Source organism: Corythoichthys intestinalis, chromosome 3 (assembly GCF_030265065.1).
Source record: "Corythoichthys intestinalis isolate RoL2023-P3 chromosome 3, ASM3026506v1, whole genome shotgun sequence".
Classification (NCBI taxonomy): domain Eukaryota; kingdom Metazoa; phylum Chordata; class Actinopteri; order Syngnathiformes; family Syngnathidae; genus Corythoichthys; species Corythoichthys intestinalis.
Genome location: NC_080397.1, coordinates 53,352,690 through 53,369,671, shown reverse-complemented (window position 1 = coordinate 53,369,671; position 16,982 = coordinate 53,352,690). Strand labels below are relative to the sequence as shown.

Genomic DNA, 16,982 nt, shown 5'->3' with positions numbered 1-16,982 from the left:
TGGAAGTTCGATAGTGACACGCTGCTCCGTGGGAGGAAAGGACGCATCATAATTCACAAGCAAATGTGGAAATCTAATTGAATCGAATCTACAGCCCTAAGAAACAGATATAGGTGCATCGTTTTTAATTCATGCATTGTCACGATAAATAATACACATCGACTGCAGGCTTACAAATGCAGTGCAGAAGTGATGCACTCAGAAACGTGGGGGTGTAGCCTGTGAGCCAATGGTAATAAGGGAGAAGGAGGCGGGTGGACACTGTGATGCTGCTGTGTGTTATCCACTGCCTCTGGTTTGTCTTTCCCAGTCCACGCAGCGGGGCTTCTCCACCCTCCTCTGCCTCCTCCGGCTTGGAATCTGTCATTGACGCCCTGCAACCTCGCGGATCTTCAGCCTCGGATTCGGACTGGAGCCATGCGCACGGCGACGTTTCTGCGTGGGTCCGCGCAGTGACAGCCAGCCGCGGGGGATGGAGCACTTGTCTTCACATTCCTGCAGAAGCAACCGACGGTGATATAGCGGGGAGAGGCTGCGGTGTGGACAAAACAACATCATATATACGCAGCGTCTTATCCGACGAGGGAGATTGCTTCTTGTTACCAGAGGTGTCGCCTTGCGTTTCATCCTCAACAATGGGGTAAGTGATTATTATCGCAGCTTGGCTCACGCTACCCTCCATGGCACATGCAAAACACTGCGAAGACAGCGCAATGGGTGTATTTTATATCAGGAAAAAAACTATTCAAATGCACTGCCAGATTATTGCCAGGAATGTTATGCATGGCTGATCATAAAATGCCATCCTAATAGTTCTATTTCTCATAATTAGGTTTGTTACTAAGCCAGACTTGAGGCCCAACATGGAAAGTTGCATTCATTCCTTAACTTTCGAAATCCTAATTGAGAGTTTGGACCCAAAGTAACAAGAATCTGAAGTCTAAAAGTTTTTTCCCCCTAATTTCATACACTATTATGACCATAGGCGGAGTTTGACTTTTGGGGCGGGGGGCGGGGGGGGGGGGGCACAACATGTTGATGACCCCGAAACGCAGTGTTATCAATAAAATTAACTTCCAAGAATATTTATAATAATAAGCTGACAATGAGCGTTTTTTTGTTTCCCATCATTCTTGAGAGGAATTCTAAATCAGGCTGCTTAGGCGATACTTTTCGCCAAGATCGTCATCCATTGAATATGGTACGCCCGCCTAAGTCGTGCTAATGTAGTTACCATAGTCAAAAATAGTATCTCCTGGGCGGAGCGATATGGAGGTAGATTTGTGTCTTTAGTATTCAATCAAAAAAAAAAAGTTGCTTCAATTAAAATATATTTTTCAACCAAAAAAAATGTCGCTTCAATCAAAAATAAATGTGTTTGAACGCAAAAAATAAATTTTAAACTAAAAAAAAAACTAAAAAAAAAAATGCATGTGAATGCTATTTTTCTTTCCAAAAAGAAAACCACTTGAATCAAAAAAAGAAAAATTTCAATCGATAAAAAGTTTTTGAATGCGAAAAAATATTTGAGATCGAAAATTTTGCATTTCAACACTTAATTTTTCATTGAAAAAGTTGTCTTTGATTTAGGCAATCCTTTATATGTTAGAACGTTTGTGTCTAAATCATTCAATCCCCCCCAAAAAAGTTGCTTCAATCGAAAAAAATATATATTTTCAATCAAAGAAAAAAATCATTTTTTAAAATATTTTTTTCTAATTTTATTTATTTTTTGTTGAAATTCATATGCAAAGCAAATGACCGCCTAAGGTGCTCGAAAAATAATTTTGACCCATTACAAAAATATATTTTTTTGTTCGCTTCATTCATTTTCGTTGCAGTTTTATTGCTTTACAACTTATATATATATATATATATATATATGAAAATGAATTACATGCAATGACACTTTTCGGCCACCAGAGGAGGCCTGGCCCCCCCTTAAAATCATCTTACGATTATGACCTCTTACGCAACGTAATGATGGCCAATAGAAAACTGAAACGACGTTGCTCAAACACTGTAGGTATTCGTTTAACATGCACTTTATTCACTTGAATTATTATTATTATTATTATGGATAGTTTTCAGCAGAAGTGGGCAAGGGTTTGGTCTCAATATTGGTAGGGACGATAACCCTAACAAAAATAAATAAAAATTGAGTCTTCCTTTAAGTAAAACACTACTGCGTTTTTCCACAAGCACAGCCAAACTCAACTAAAAAATGAAAGCTCCTTTGGGCTCCTTAAAGGCAACATAAATAAAATAAAAATGAAAACTGGGGAAAAGGGGCTAAACCTTGGTTCACTACATTTCTTAAAGTTTAATTAACTTAACAGTAGAAAAAATACAGGAGGATATTTCTCTCAAAGCAGCTTCCTGCTAGAGTTCGAGAAATTCATATAGATGAATGTTATCCTAACTCAGATGCAGGTTGGACTTTCAGTAGCAAAATTAGTGGTGTGTTCCCCACATCCACAACATTGACGTCTTTTCACATTACTTACAATGGGTGCTGCTGGCGGAAAAAAAAACGTATATCCGTTGTCTTCCAAGGGAGTGGAGGAGGCGACATGTTGCATTTCTGTCGGGGCTGTGAATGCGTGTGTGTGTGCCAATCAAACATGTGTTAAAGGAGAAAACATTCAGCAAGTGAAAAGGGGTCAATGTACAGTAAGTCTGAACATTATGACAATACTGTAATTCACCTAATAAAGCTAGGGTCTATTCCATCCTTACAACATATCCTATATACCTGAAGTCATGATATAATACAAATAAGGTTGCTTAAAAGTTGGTGGGGACAATTTCAGCATCCTTAAAAGTTGCTAGTGTTATGTCCCTACCGTCCCTATGCAAACCTACGCCCTTGGAAGTGGGTAGTAAACCGTTACATGTACTCCGTTACATTTCCTTGAGTAACTTTTTGAGAAAAATGTACTTCTCAGAGTAATTTTACTAATCCATACTTTTTACTTTTGTTTGAGTAGATTTGTGAAGCAATAAGCCTAATCTTACTCCGCTACTTTGGGTTTAACAGAGTCGTTATATTTTTCCTCTTTATTCTACATATTCGATTTTTTGTTTTTTGCCAGCGGTGTCAAGTGTAGCTATACTAATTTCACCAATGAGACGTCGCAACAATAATCCCGACTCCATTACACCAATCAGACGCAAGCTTGCCGTTCTATGATCACGCCAGCCTGTTCAATCAAGTGGCGTCTTTAAAGCACCGTAAAAAAATGAGTATTCGACATAGAGCGCTGCTCTCAACATGACTCGAAATCGCGGATTAAACCTCTCTCCCAGTTTTTATTTGGCACCGATTGACCAAGGAAAAGTGGAGATATGATCATTTTAATTTCATAATATTAACAATGAAGGAAGTATTCACTAATCTAGGAACAATTTTTTTTTCCACTAGAGGGCACTCATGCTCTTTGGATGAAAAATGCTTCATTTCTGTCTTTTTTTCTTTTTCCCTCTTGCCAGAGCTCAATTTTTTGTTGTTGTTATTGTTGTAATTTTTTGGCTTAATGTGGTTATGTAATGGGTTATTGTACAGGATAATTATAACAACAGTTCATATTAAAAAAAAAAAAATCAAAAATAAATTAAAAATAAATAACAGTTCATATAGATAACTTGGTGCTGAGAAAAATACCATTGTTAAAAAAAAAAAAAGATGTCTCAACAATAACCCCGACTCCATTACACAAATCAGGTACATGCTTACCATTCTATATTCACAACAGCCTGTTCAATCACGTAGCATCTTTAAAGCACAGTAAAAAATGGAATATTTGACATAGGGCGCTGCCCTCAACATGACTCGAAAACGCTGATTTAAACCTCTCTCCCAGTTTTTATCTGGCACCAAGGAAAAACGGAGATATGATCATTTTAATATCATAATAGTAACTTTGAAGGAACTATTCACTATTCAAACTAGGAACATTTTTTTCCACTAGAGGGCACTCATGCTGTTAGGACGAAAAATGCTTAATTTCTGTCTTTTTTTCTTTTTCCCTCTTGCCGGAGCTAAATTTTTTGTTGTTGTTGTAATTTTTTGGCTTAATGTGGTTATGTAATGAGTTATTGTACAGTATCATTATAACAAAAGTTCATATAAAAAAAAATTGAAAAAAATTAAAAATAAATAATAGTTCATATAGATAAGTTTGTGCTGAGAAAAAAAAATACCATTGTTAAAGAAAAATGAGACGTCACAACAATAATTATATGACTCCATTACACCAATCACACGCAAGCTTGTCGTTTTATGATTACACCAGCCTGATCAATCACGTGGCGTCTTTAAAGCACCGTAAAAAAAAAGGAGTATTTGACATGGAGCGCTGCCTTCAACATGACTCGAAAACGCAGATTTAAACCTCTCTCCCAGTTTTTATTTAGACCGATTAACCAAGGAAAATTGGAAATATGATCATTTTAATTTCATAGTAGTAACTATGAAGGAACTATTCACTATTCAAACTAGGAACTATTTTTTTCCACCAGAGGGCACTCATGCTCTTTGCACAAAAAATGCTTGATTTCCGTCCTTTTTTTCTTTTTCCCTCTTGCTGGAATTCAATAATTTTGTTTTGGTTTTTTTTTTTGGTAGTATTTATTTATTTATTTTTGGCTTATTGTGGTTATGTAATGGTTTATTGTACAGTATCATTATAACACCAGTTCATATATATATATATATATATATATATATATATATTTTTTTTTTTTTTTAAATTAAAAAAAAACAGTTCATATAGCTTTGTGCTGGAAAAAAAAATACCATCTTTAAAAAAAAAAAAAAAAAAAATCAAAAATCAAACATCGTACGCAGTTACTCACAATGTTACTCATTACTTGAGTATTCTTTTCACTAAATACTTTTTACTTGTACTTGAGTACATTTTTGGGATGACCTGCTTTTAATCTTACTTGAGTAATGTTATTTTGAAGTAACACTACTCTTACTTGAGTAAAATCTTTGACTACTCTAGCTACCTCTGGTTTTCAGTGATGTGGAACTACCTAACCCTACTCACTGATACGAATTGTTCATAACATTTGTCCTCATGCTTGTACTCATAGAATGTGACAACCAAAATACAAACTCATTAAAATACGTTCGTCAGTATACACGTCACTTAAAAAACAACAAAAATGCTGAACATATCTCGAGGCAAAGAGCATAAAAAGAACAAACCTCCGCCAAGGCGTAAATATCCATCCAACGGTTACTATCTAAAGGTATTAAATTTGATTTTCCATGGTAACTTTTATTGCCAAAAGAGCTATCTGGATATGTTAACATTACAGCTTCTGACCCTGTATGCACATAACACATTTAATTCCAATTCAATAAGATTTAATGTGGTAAAAATATAGCCCTCTATTGTTTTAAAGCTTCATTTAATTTCATGCCATCATCATTAGCGAAACATGCTCTATTCATGAAACAGTCAAAGATGCTATATTTGAAAGTAAAGCAACACACGAGCAACTGGGAGAACTTCCTTGACAGAGGTAATAATGCTGCTTCGCCATCGCGATGCACGCTCCCTCCCTATGTTATAGATGGTTATGTAAGTTTTGAACAGTGGCATAAGTAACATAACACTGGTTTTTCTCCCATGTTGTCAGGCATCTGTGCTGTGATGCTCTGTACATCCTGTTCCGGGTAATGCAGCTCCAACGCCGAACACTATTTCTGTGACCGTTAGTGGCATCCTGTCTCCATGGCAGCAGCTGTAACCTTAAATATCTCCCACAAAATGCGCCCACCAGCAAGATATACCTGCTTGGTGTGCAACAGTGCTCATTTTCATGCCTCCTACCCGGCCATCTTGAGCCCAGTGGTCCCTAACCCCCACCAGGCCTTACTTTCATTAACAGATGTCTCCCACAGTTTAGTGGGATTAATGACCCACTAGGAGGTTGATAATATTGTGCGAGGCATGCTGCAATTTCAAGCCCAAACTCCTGCATTAGCTCTAATACACAGAAGGCTTCTACGGAGCGCTTTCACACCTCCCACAGCGTGGGCAGCACATCATCCATCCATCTAACGGTCTCCCACCTAGCGCCAGCTCTGCTATGCTGGTGACTAAGTTACTCTTATGCAACTGACTTACTGAGTCAATTGATCCACAATGGAACATATCAAATGCGATCGAGAGCACAGCGGGCAATCACGCGTCGGTATATGAATACGTAGCAGCGGAGAAGGGTAGAAGGTGTAACGACTCAATTAAATCCTATTTGATGTTTCAACCTCCTGGCTCACGACCAAGCCTGTTGCAGTTTCTAGCTGGCCTGATAATGTCAGTGCTTGCATTTCAACCAATGACAAAAACTGTTGTCATGGTAACATGTAAGTATTGATGTTAGCAGTTTCAGCTGCACGTCTGCCATCCATTCATTTACTACGCTGTTTGTCCTCATTAGGACAACAAATTGGAAAATTTACTTGCAACGTGTTAAAATTTTAGGTGCAAGATGCCACAATTTAGGAGTCTGGAGCCATGTACCTGGTTTTGAAACAAGTAAATGAGTAATCTTCAGAAACTACAGTCCCTGACAAAAGTCTTGTCGATTATCCATTTTGGAGAAACAGTTGCTAATAACCTGACTTTTAATTATTCAATTGGTTTCAGAAATGGCACATACAAAAGCTAAGACCCTCCCAAATGATGTTGAATGTACAAAAATATACCGTACTTTTTGGACTATAAGCCGCTACTTTTTTCCTTCGTTTTGAATCCTGCAGCTTATAGTCCAGTGCGGCCTATTTGTTGATTTATTTGGGATAATAGGTAGCACTTTATTTGACAGCAGCACCATAAGAGCGTCATAATTGTGACATGACACTATCATGAGCATTACTGAATGCTTATGACTAGAGATGTTCGATCACGTCATTTTCAAAGTATCGGAATCGGCAAAAAAATATCGGCCATGCCTTTTTTTAATATATATACTGTATATTTTTTAGTTAAATCGTTTTCTAATTGTATTTAACGTTACAGACATAATATGTTACACTCATCCAGAGTCTTTAGTTTGGGCTTAAGGTAGGATTATCAAATTTATCCCTATGACGGTGGTAATTAATTTTTTAAAAAATGTATCACGTTAAAATATGCGCTGCACGACCCACTCACGCATTGTCGCGCCCAATCTGTAATGGCGCTGTTTTACCTATACAGGTATAGACCCTACTCACGTGACGTCACAGCCACGCCCCCGCGCCATGTTGTCCGTATACTCGTCACGTTAATGCATTAGCGCTTCGTAAATTCCTCCTATTATGGCGTGTTTTTCAGCTCGTTAACATTAATAATCAAAATGGTGAAGTCGTGTGTGGCGGTCGGTTGCAAAAACAGAGAAGATAGACGGAGAGACTTGAAGTTTTACCGTATTCCAAGAGACCCTGAGAGGAGAGCGAGATGGACTGCTGCAATTCGACGAGAAAACTGGGCTCCAAACGACTACCACAGATTATGCAGTAGTCATTTTATATCTGGTAAGATGCATTTAATATATATTTAGAGGGTTTTGGGCTGACAACCACAATTAAGATCGTTGCTAGGCTAATCGCCGACAACATACACTCAGACGTTGTGAATGAACTACCTGAAAATATATAATTATAAGGGGATAATAAGACAGTTGTCATACAATTAATTTACAATTTCACCATTGAGGTCAAAAGCCAAAAAATAAATTCAACTAGGGACAATCTGGAGTAGTGCTATCGCACTTCATATTTATTACATATTATAAATGTATGTAGTGAGAGTGCTATCGCTAAACCATATAAACATTAAAAGCCTTAGCTCCATTGACAAATTACATGAAATACATTAGACTTGACAGTGGATGTTAGCAAGAACTAAAGATTTTGAATTGAAAATTTCGTAACTCACCTTCCCGAGCACAAGATTCCTGCCGAATTTTCGTGTACGAGGACCTGTTTCACCCAACCAGCAACGTAGCATTTATAAGCCTCCAAGCTCTTAAAGTTTTTCAAACTTTTGTGAGAATAGGCTGATTTTGTGTGGACAAGATAGTTGTAAATATCAGGGTTAGGCAAAGACGGCGAAGACAGCGGGTCGAAAAACATCGATTTAGGCATCAAATATGGATCTGGCGAATGGATAAACTGAAGCTTTTCCACATAACGCCTTTTATGCAACGCATCCAATGAGTTTACTTCGTCAGATAACACCGGGGCTTCCATGAATTGCTCTATAACTTGCACGACTAATTGAAAACAATGAGAATAGGTCTAAAAAATACGGACAATATGGCGGCCGGATACAGCAACACGTCATTTTGTGACGTAGGTGAGTAGGGTCTATAGAGAGATGAAAGGCAGCGTAAAATGAGTAGAGTGAATTTTGGCAGCCTTTGGAGCCTTTTTTTAATTGGCTAAAGCCTTACAATCCCTCTCTTTACGATTAGAAATATCATGGGAAGCAATGTGGGGAAGCAAGGTAGCAATTGATCTTTTTCTTAACACCTTATGTTATTTCCCAACGCAGAGAAGATATATCAATTGGTAGAACTACGCACAGTCATTGTTCCACTTCCCATCATGCATTTGTGCATGGCTACAGTATCATTTACTGAAAGCTCAACAAATACACTAGATGGGAATATTTAGTCACAATATACAAATTCACAAGTCTTTCTATCCGTGGATCCCTCTCACAGAAAGAATGTTAATAATGTAAATGCCATCTTGAGGATTTATTGTCATAATAAACAAATACAGTACTTATGTACTTACTGTATGTTGAATGTATGTATTCGTCAGAGTTTTATTCATTTTTTTCTTAATGCGTTGCCAAAATGTATATGATCGGAAAAAATTATCGGGAATGATTGGAATTGAATCGGGAGCAAAAAAAAGCAATCTGATCGGGAAATATCGAGATCGGCAGATACTCAAACTAAAACGATCGGATCGGGAGCAAAAAAACATGATCGGAAAAACCCTAACTTATGACAGATGATGTCCATTTATGTCCAGATTGGATCTTTTACATCCATTCAAAAGTGAGATAATTTGCCGGATAACACTAAATGACATCTGTTATATGCATTCATTAACGCTCATGACAGTCTCATGTCATAATTATGATTGTCTAATGACAGTCTTATGGCTCCACTGACAAGTAAAGTGTTACCAAATACCATAACTAGCAGTTAATGAAACAACTGGAACAGTAACTGAAGAAATAATTAGCACAGAACATGAATTTTATTGTTATTTACATCTCAGCACTGCAATGCATGCTAGGAGGCGAGTTGGACAACAAGTGTTGATAGCAGGTGGCAGCAGAGGTTGACTGTCTCCCCCAAGGGAGCAGTGATGGCCAAATGAAGCTTCTCGAAGCAATGCAGCTTTACGGCCAATTGTTTCAAAGCTTCATGGTGGTTCATTCCCATATTAAAGTAAGGACAGCTGCGACTTATAGTGTAGTGCGGCTTATCTATGAACAAATGTTGTTTTTGTGTCAAATTTGGTGGGTGGCGGCTCATAGTCAGGTGCGCCTTATAGTGTGAAAATTACGGTATTTGTTTCAGTGAAAAAAGATTTATCATTTAATGAAGACATACAGGTCAAATTTTGTCAAGACAAAAGTTTTGTCGCCTAAGGAAAATAGTGTGAAAATTGAAGAAAAAATGTAGTTCAAATACAAAAATATGTTACATAACATAAGCGAATTTAGTAGGGGTGCTGTGAGATCCAAATTTAATATTTTGTATGACTTCCATGGCATTCGGCAAGGATTCATACACTTTATTGATGAAGTCATCAGGATCATTAAAGAAAGCAGTCTTGCATGCCTCCCAGAGTTCATCAACATTCTTGGGTTTCGTCTTCCATGCTTCCTCTTTCATCCTACCCCAGACATGCTCAATGATGTTCATGTCTTGTGACTGGGCTAGCCAGTTCTGGAGGATCTTGATCTTCTTTACCTTGAGGAACTTTGAGGTAGAGATTGAAGTATGCGATGGAGACCCATCCTGCTGCAGAATTTGTCCCTTTTTATGGTTAGGAATGTAAGAGGCAGCTAAGATTTGTTGATATTTCAGACTATATATGTTGCCTTCCACCCTGCAGATCTCTCGCACACCCCCATACTGGATGTAACCCCAGACCATGATTTTGTTAATGATGTAACCACCAAACTTCACTGTTTTCTGAGTGAATCTCGGATCCATGCGGGCTCCATTAGGTCTCCTACAATATTTGTGGTGACTGTGGTGTAATTTAATGGAGGATTCCTCTGAAAAATCCACCCTTTGCCACTTTTCCAGCGTCCATCCTTTTGACAGGCTGTGGGCCTTGGCAAATGCCACACTGTTTTTTAATTGTCTGCACCCTGAGAGATAAATAGTATGAATCTGCATCTGATTCAGGATAATACATGGAGTGGAGGTGGACTTTTCATCGGCGGACTAACAGGTCTTTCAGGGTCAGAATTCTAGATGATAGACAGGTGTTCAAATACTTATTTGCAGCTGTATCACACAAATAAATTGTTAAAAAAATCACACGTTGTGATGTCTGGATTTTTCTTTTCAGATTATCTCTCTCACAGTGAACATGGACCTACGATGAAAATTTCAGACTCCTCCATGATTTCTAAGTGGGAGTAATTGCAAAATAGCAGCGTGTTCAAATACGTATTTTCTTCACTGTACATGTGATAACTGGCGAATGCATTTATTGCTTTCCAAAAGGATCATTTCTGATAGGGTCATTCTCCCATATTTTCTCCCCAACTTTCTGTAAATGTAGTGTGACTTTCTTCAGTCCATCAGCATTCACAGTTCAATACTAACACTCTTACTGCTTGCTATTATGACACATTTGGAGAAAGTCCATTTCGGACAATATCTAGCTCTCTATCAACTTCCAATGGGAAAATACTGTCTGTTTCTGTCTTTCTCTCAAGAGTGCGTAGAGTGTTTTCACAGTACAACACGGGTCATCTAAGGCACTTTCAGTAAATAGAGCAACTTGAAGCGCACTCATTAATAACCGTATCCTGCCTAATATGTGAGCTCAACTCTCTCTCATGCTCTTCTCTGTGGAATTAGTAATAATTAAATAAAAAGAAACTCCAAAGAAGGGAAGCCTCTTGGGTGCTGGTTGGGGGGGTCAAGGTGTCTCGGGAAAGTGAGCACTCCTGGGGCGGACCACTATTATGTAATGCTTGTGTTTTTTTCCAACAGAAATAGGGGCAGCTGCATAGTTAAAGGGGACACACTGAAGTAGAAAATAGCATGCAACCGTTTGTATGATAAAGTGACTCACGTGAAAGCAGTTTGGTTTCACAAGGTAATTGTGCATCTGTGCGTCAAGCCCCTGCAGTGCTTTGTATAGACAGCACCTGTCACCTAACAATTGTAGAGGTTTATATTTGTGTGTTCGTTATCGTCGTGTCCTTTATGACACGTTCTCCTAATGTTCCCAAACAACAAAAGTTCTTGATTAGTTGTGTTTCGAACATAATATTTTCTACACAAATCAGTGACAAGTTTATTGTACAGCAATTTGAGCTCAGGGCTTCCTGCCATGTTGTGGCACAGAACAGAAGAAAATAAGTATTTGAACACATGGTGATTTTGCAAGTTCTCCGACTTGGTCATTTTTGTGTGAGACCATAAATACATGTATTTTTGTGTGAGACCAAAAATACAGCTGGGACCGTGTTGTGTGAGACCAAAATACATGTATTTTTGTGTGAGACCAAAAGTACATTTTTTTGTGTGTGTGTGAGACCAAAAATACACACGGTCCCAGGCTTCAACTGGGACCATGTGCTTTGGTCAGATGAGATCAAGATTGAGCTTTGTGGCAACAAACACTCTCAGTGGGTCTGGCGTGCCACGAAAGATGCGCATGCTGAAAAGCACCTCATACCCACTGTGAAGTATGGGGGTGGGTCAGTGTTGCTGTGGGGCTGTTTCGCCTCCAATGGCTCTGGGAACCTTGTTAGGGTGCATGGCATCATGAATGCTTTGAAATACCAGGACATTTTATATCAAAATCTGTTGCCCTCTGCCCGAAAGCTGAAGATGGGTCGTCACTGGGTCTTTCAGCAAGACAATGACCCTAAACATATGGCCAAATCTATACAGAAATGGTTCACCAGACACAAAATTAAGCTCCTCCCATGGCCATCTCAGTCTCCAGACCTTGTTTTGTTGGCAAAAGGGGGTTGTACAAAGTATTAACACCAGAGGTGCTAATAATTGTGACACACATTATTTGATGTCAAATAATTTTTTCTTTATGTGGGATTTTTTTCCTCACTGAATGAATGCACTTGTATTGAAGGTTGGATTTTCTCTTTTTTCCATTAAGGTCCCATATTATTTGAATAAAAAAACATATACTGTATATTAGAAGCTAAAAAACACATCTTTTTCAGGGGTGCCAATAATTATGGAGGGCACGGTATTTTCCTCACCATATGTGTTATTTTTTTCTTCTTGAAACTAACAAGGAAATGTCCATAATTCCAAAATATTTTTTGGTTGAATGTTGAGAAGTAGCATTTCCAATCTGCAAAGGGAGGGGCAAAACAACAGTAGTTCATGTTCACTAATAATATCTGAAAGAAATTTTATGACATCTTCTCTCCATGCAAATGCATATATTGTAGGGCTGTCAAAATTATCGCGTTAACGCGCGGTAATTAATTTTTTAAATGAATCACGTTAAAATATTTGACGCAATTAACGCACATGTCCCGCTCAGACAGTATTCTGCCTTTTGGTAAATTTTACAGCAAGGCTTTTTGTGCTGCAGCACAACAGCGAACTCTTGTGGTCGCTTTGCGACATGGTTTATTTTTTTTCTTGCCAGTTCATATGGCTGCACGACGTCTCGGGCTGATAATGTTGTGCTTATATGATCCTTGGACAAGATTTGTCCGTAAGTATGGTTGTTGTAAAGAATGTACGTATTATGTTAGTAAGCGAAATGTTCTATTTTTTGTATGAGACGCTTTTCGTTTATGTTTAGTGAACCTGTATAGCGTGCTAAGCTAACGTTGTTGCTAATGCAATGCTTGTGTACTTTTTTTTTGGTAGTTTTATAACGGTCTAAAGAGGACAATGGTTTGAGGCTATTTTATTAATAAATCAGATGAAAAAGGAAGAAGTCTAATTATTAAGGCGTTGTTCACTAGCTGTCTAGCTTTGGAAAAAGTAGACGCTTCGGAGTGAGGACAGCATAGACAGATTTAAATGACAGTAGAGTGAAATGCCCACTACAGTCCTTATGTACCGTATGTTGAATGCATATATCCATCTTGTGTCTTATCTTTCCATTCCAACAATTTATTTTACAGAAAATATATAATTTAGAGAAAAATATGGCATATTTTATAGATGGTTTGAATTGCGATTAATTACGATTAATTAATTTTTAAGCTGTAATTAACTCGATTAAAAATTTTAATCGTTTGACAGCCCTAATATATTGTTGTTGCAAGTGTGCACTAACAGTTGATGGAATCCTTTATTTGACAAAAATGGCTGCATCATCAGCTCCTACTCCTTTGCATTCATCACATAACCCTTTTTCTCTCCCTTCACTTGGCTGCCTTCAGTCTCGTAGCATCACCTGCTCTTGTGTCACGCAGTGCACCCTGCACGCCAGCCAAAATCTCTCTACTTCCCCTTTTTATACGTCAAATCTATTATTGTAAATGTTTTTTTATCTAAATCGGTGATGTCCAGACTGCGGCCTGGGGGCCAACTGTGGCCCGCGCCGTAGTTCTTATTGGCCCGAAGCAAATTATGAAAATATTATTGAATTTGGTCCGCACAAGAAGCTTAAATTCAGCCAACATTCTGTTGCGCTTCATACTTTTATCACTAGATGGAGTTTAAATAGTTAACTACTTGTGGTACCTCTACATACAAATTTAAAGTGCATGTGACACGAAAAAGCATGTTTATTTCATAATACACGCGGTATTTTATGCTCCTGAATGATATGGACCGCCTGGATGTGTGTGGAAGCGATCGCTATATTTATTTAGTTTTTTTAATCCCGCGCCATGAAAATGAGTGACTTCCGGCTTCGGTCTTGCATTGAGGAGGAGGGCGCTGTGACGTGTACGGGTGAAGGCATCCTCTTCACTAAACAGCCGTACTGTTGTGTATGAGGACAAAGGATTCAGCTGATTTTGCCGATTAATACGTTTATTTTTCGCATCACGCCAGCCAAACGGCTGCAGAAAAATCTTGCTTTATGAGGGAGAGGCGTGTGCACTTTTTGGAGTTTCAAAAGTTTCCCATTCACCGTGGATATTGGCCAAGCCCTACTACTGTGGGACTATTGGACTTACGAGGAAGTGAGTAAACATCTTGTTTTGTATTATGTCAAATATTAATACAGCGATTACAAAGTAAACACTACAAACTTTCTTTAAATAAAGGACTACTTACGTTTGATCATTGATTGGCAAGTAAAAAGCTCTCCTCGTGCACATTAGCTGGACGTTAGCTGCACAACAACTGCAGCCGCCCTCCTCCGGGGAACGAACTGTAAATTGCTCTCTGCCGGGTGGTTTGCCGATCCGCAAAGACAATCGACAACCCAGTCGTCATGTCAAATAATCCGGGCTAGTTATGTGTGATTTTCCGCTTCAAAGACTTTGAAACATCACTCAGTTCGGGCTAGCTGTCACGCCTCTTGGTTTGTTTACATTCTCCGAAGCCGGGGAAGGGAAATGACATACGTCCGATTTAGGTGTCATAAAATATCGTTCGGGAGGTGCGACAGTAAAGGTGAAGTCGACAGTTTTGACCATTATGGAGTAATTTTGCCATGTCGTCCTAAAGAAGTGCATTTTTATTATTTCATATTCCATTTAGCACAAGACTGTTATTTGTCATGACCATGCCATTTATTTAGCAATTGGGGAAAATACTTGGATAAAAAGAATATCCTGTAAAAATATTGAAGTAAAGAGACAGAAATAATGACATTCTGCAGCTCTCTTCATCGCGTTTTCCTCGTTGTGAATAGTTCCCCCTCGACGGGCTGACTGGTCCTTCTCAAGCCATTTATTTAGCTATTGGGGAAAAATACTTGGATAAAAAGAATATCCTGTAAAAATATTGGAGTAGAGAGACTGAAACAATGACATTTTGCGGCTCTCTTCGTCGCATTTTCCTCGTTCTGAATAATTCCCCCTCAATGGGCTGAATAGTAAAACCGATGAGCCCAGTCACCTGCTGACGTCATCCACCTGTTGGGGACGCTAGAGCCCTATAATGGTAGGCGTGGCTAACCGGCAGATTAAAAGACTAATTTCTCGTCACCTGCGCTTTGCTAAATTGTTGTATATAGTCGAATCGTCTCAAAATATGATTGTAATTCACATAATAATGCTATTTAAGACTTTTTTTCTCATGTCGTATGCTCTTTAAATCATTCCAGGAGCTGGTTTGTAAGTAAAAATATTGGTATTACGAGCAGGATTTTCTAAAAGAATACATTATAAATAGGTAAATTCGTCCGACAGCCATAAAAACCTACGCTAAATCCTTCATCAATACTGTATGTACAATGACAAATGGCAATTACACATAGCAAAATAATTGAATTAAATTTAAAAATTTGAATAATAATAACAATAATGTAACGAATCGGGTTCTAATGTGGTAGTTGTGTTTTGCAAGCTGTTCATAAACAGTGACTGACGAGAAAGTGAGCGGTGCGGAAGAGTTGGGAGCTTTTACTTTCTCTTTTCATCTTCTGTTGCTGTTGGCTATTTTATTTATTTATTCTTTTAACTTTTGTAGTTCTTTCTTCACCCCAATATTTGCTGCAAGCTATCGACATAATCATAATATACTGTCCCTGACAAAAGTCTTGTCGCTTATCCATTTTATAGAAACAATTGCTAATAACCTGACTTTTAATTATTCAATTGGTTTCAGAAATGGCTCGTATGAAAGCTAAGAGCCTCCCAAATGATGTTGAATGTACAAAAATATATTTGTTTCCCTGAAAAAAGATTTATCATTTAATGAAGACATAAAGGTCAAATTTTGGCAAGACAAAAGTTTTGTAGCCTACAGAAAGTAGTGTGAAAATTGAACAAAAAATGTACTTCAAATACAAAGTATGTTAATAACATAAGCGAATTAAGTAGTGGTGCTGTGAGATCCAATTTTAATATTTTGTATGACTTCCACGGGCTTGAAGGACTGCATCCATGTGGTTCGGCAAGGATTCATGCAATTTATTGATGAAGTCATCAGGAACATCAAAGAAAGCAGTCTCGCATGCCTCCCAGAGTTCATCAACATTCTTGGGTTTCGTCTTCCATGCTTCCTCTTTCATCCTGTTCATGTCTGGTGACTTGGCTGGCCAATCCTGGAGGATCTTGATCTTCTTTGCCTTGTGGAACTTTGAGGTAGAGATTGAAGTATGCGATGAAGCACCATCCTGCTGTACAATGTGTCCCCTTTTATGGTTAGGAATGTAAGAGGAAGCTAAGATTTGTTGATATTTCAGACTACTTATGTTGCCTTCCACCCTGCAGATATCTCGTACACCCCCATACTGGATGTAACCCCAGACCATGATTTTGCCACCACCAAACTTTACTGTTTTGTGCCAATAGGTGGACTTTTTCAGATGAATCTTCCATTGAATTACAGCACAGTCATCGCAAATATTGCAGGAGACCTACTGGAGCCCGCATGGATCCGAAATTCACTCAGAAAATAGTGAAGTTTGGTGGCGGCAAAATCATGGTCTGGGGTTACATCCAGTATGGGGGCATGCGAGATATCTGCAGGGTGAAAGGCAACATAAATATTTGGAAATATCAACAAATCTTAGCTGCTTCTCACATTCCTAACCATAGAAAGGGACATATTCTGCAGCAGCATGGTGCTCCATCGCATTCGTCAATCTCTAC

General features: G+C 38.4%; 1 protein-coding gene across 2 annotated transcripts in view; it reads left to right on the top strand.

The window, feature by feature from the left end:
* Positions 1 to 233: 233 nt before the first annotated feature.
* Positions 234 to 16,982, top strand: part of homer1b (homer scaffold protein 1b) — a 98,497-nt gene continuing 81,748 nt past the window's right edge. Inside the window, exon 1 of one of the 2 annotated variants that reach the window (XM_057831301.1) lies at positions 234 to 640. In XM_057831301.1, coding sequence (XP_057687284.1) covers positions 267 to 640 — 374 coding nt within the window. In that variant the 5' untranslated portion in view covers positions 234 to 266. The remainder of the gene's footprint in view (positions 641 to 16,982) is intronic. The other variant, XM_057831299.1, reaches the window with a different exon arrangement.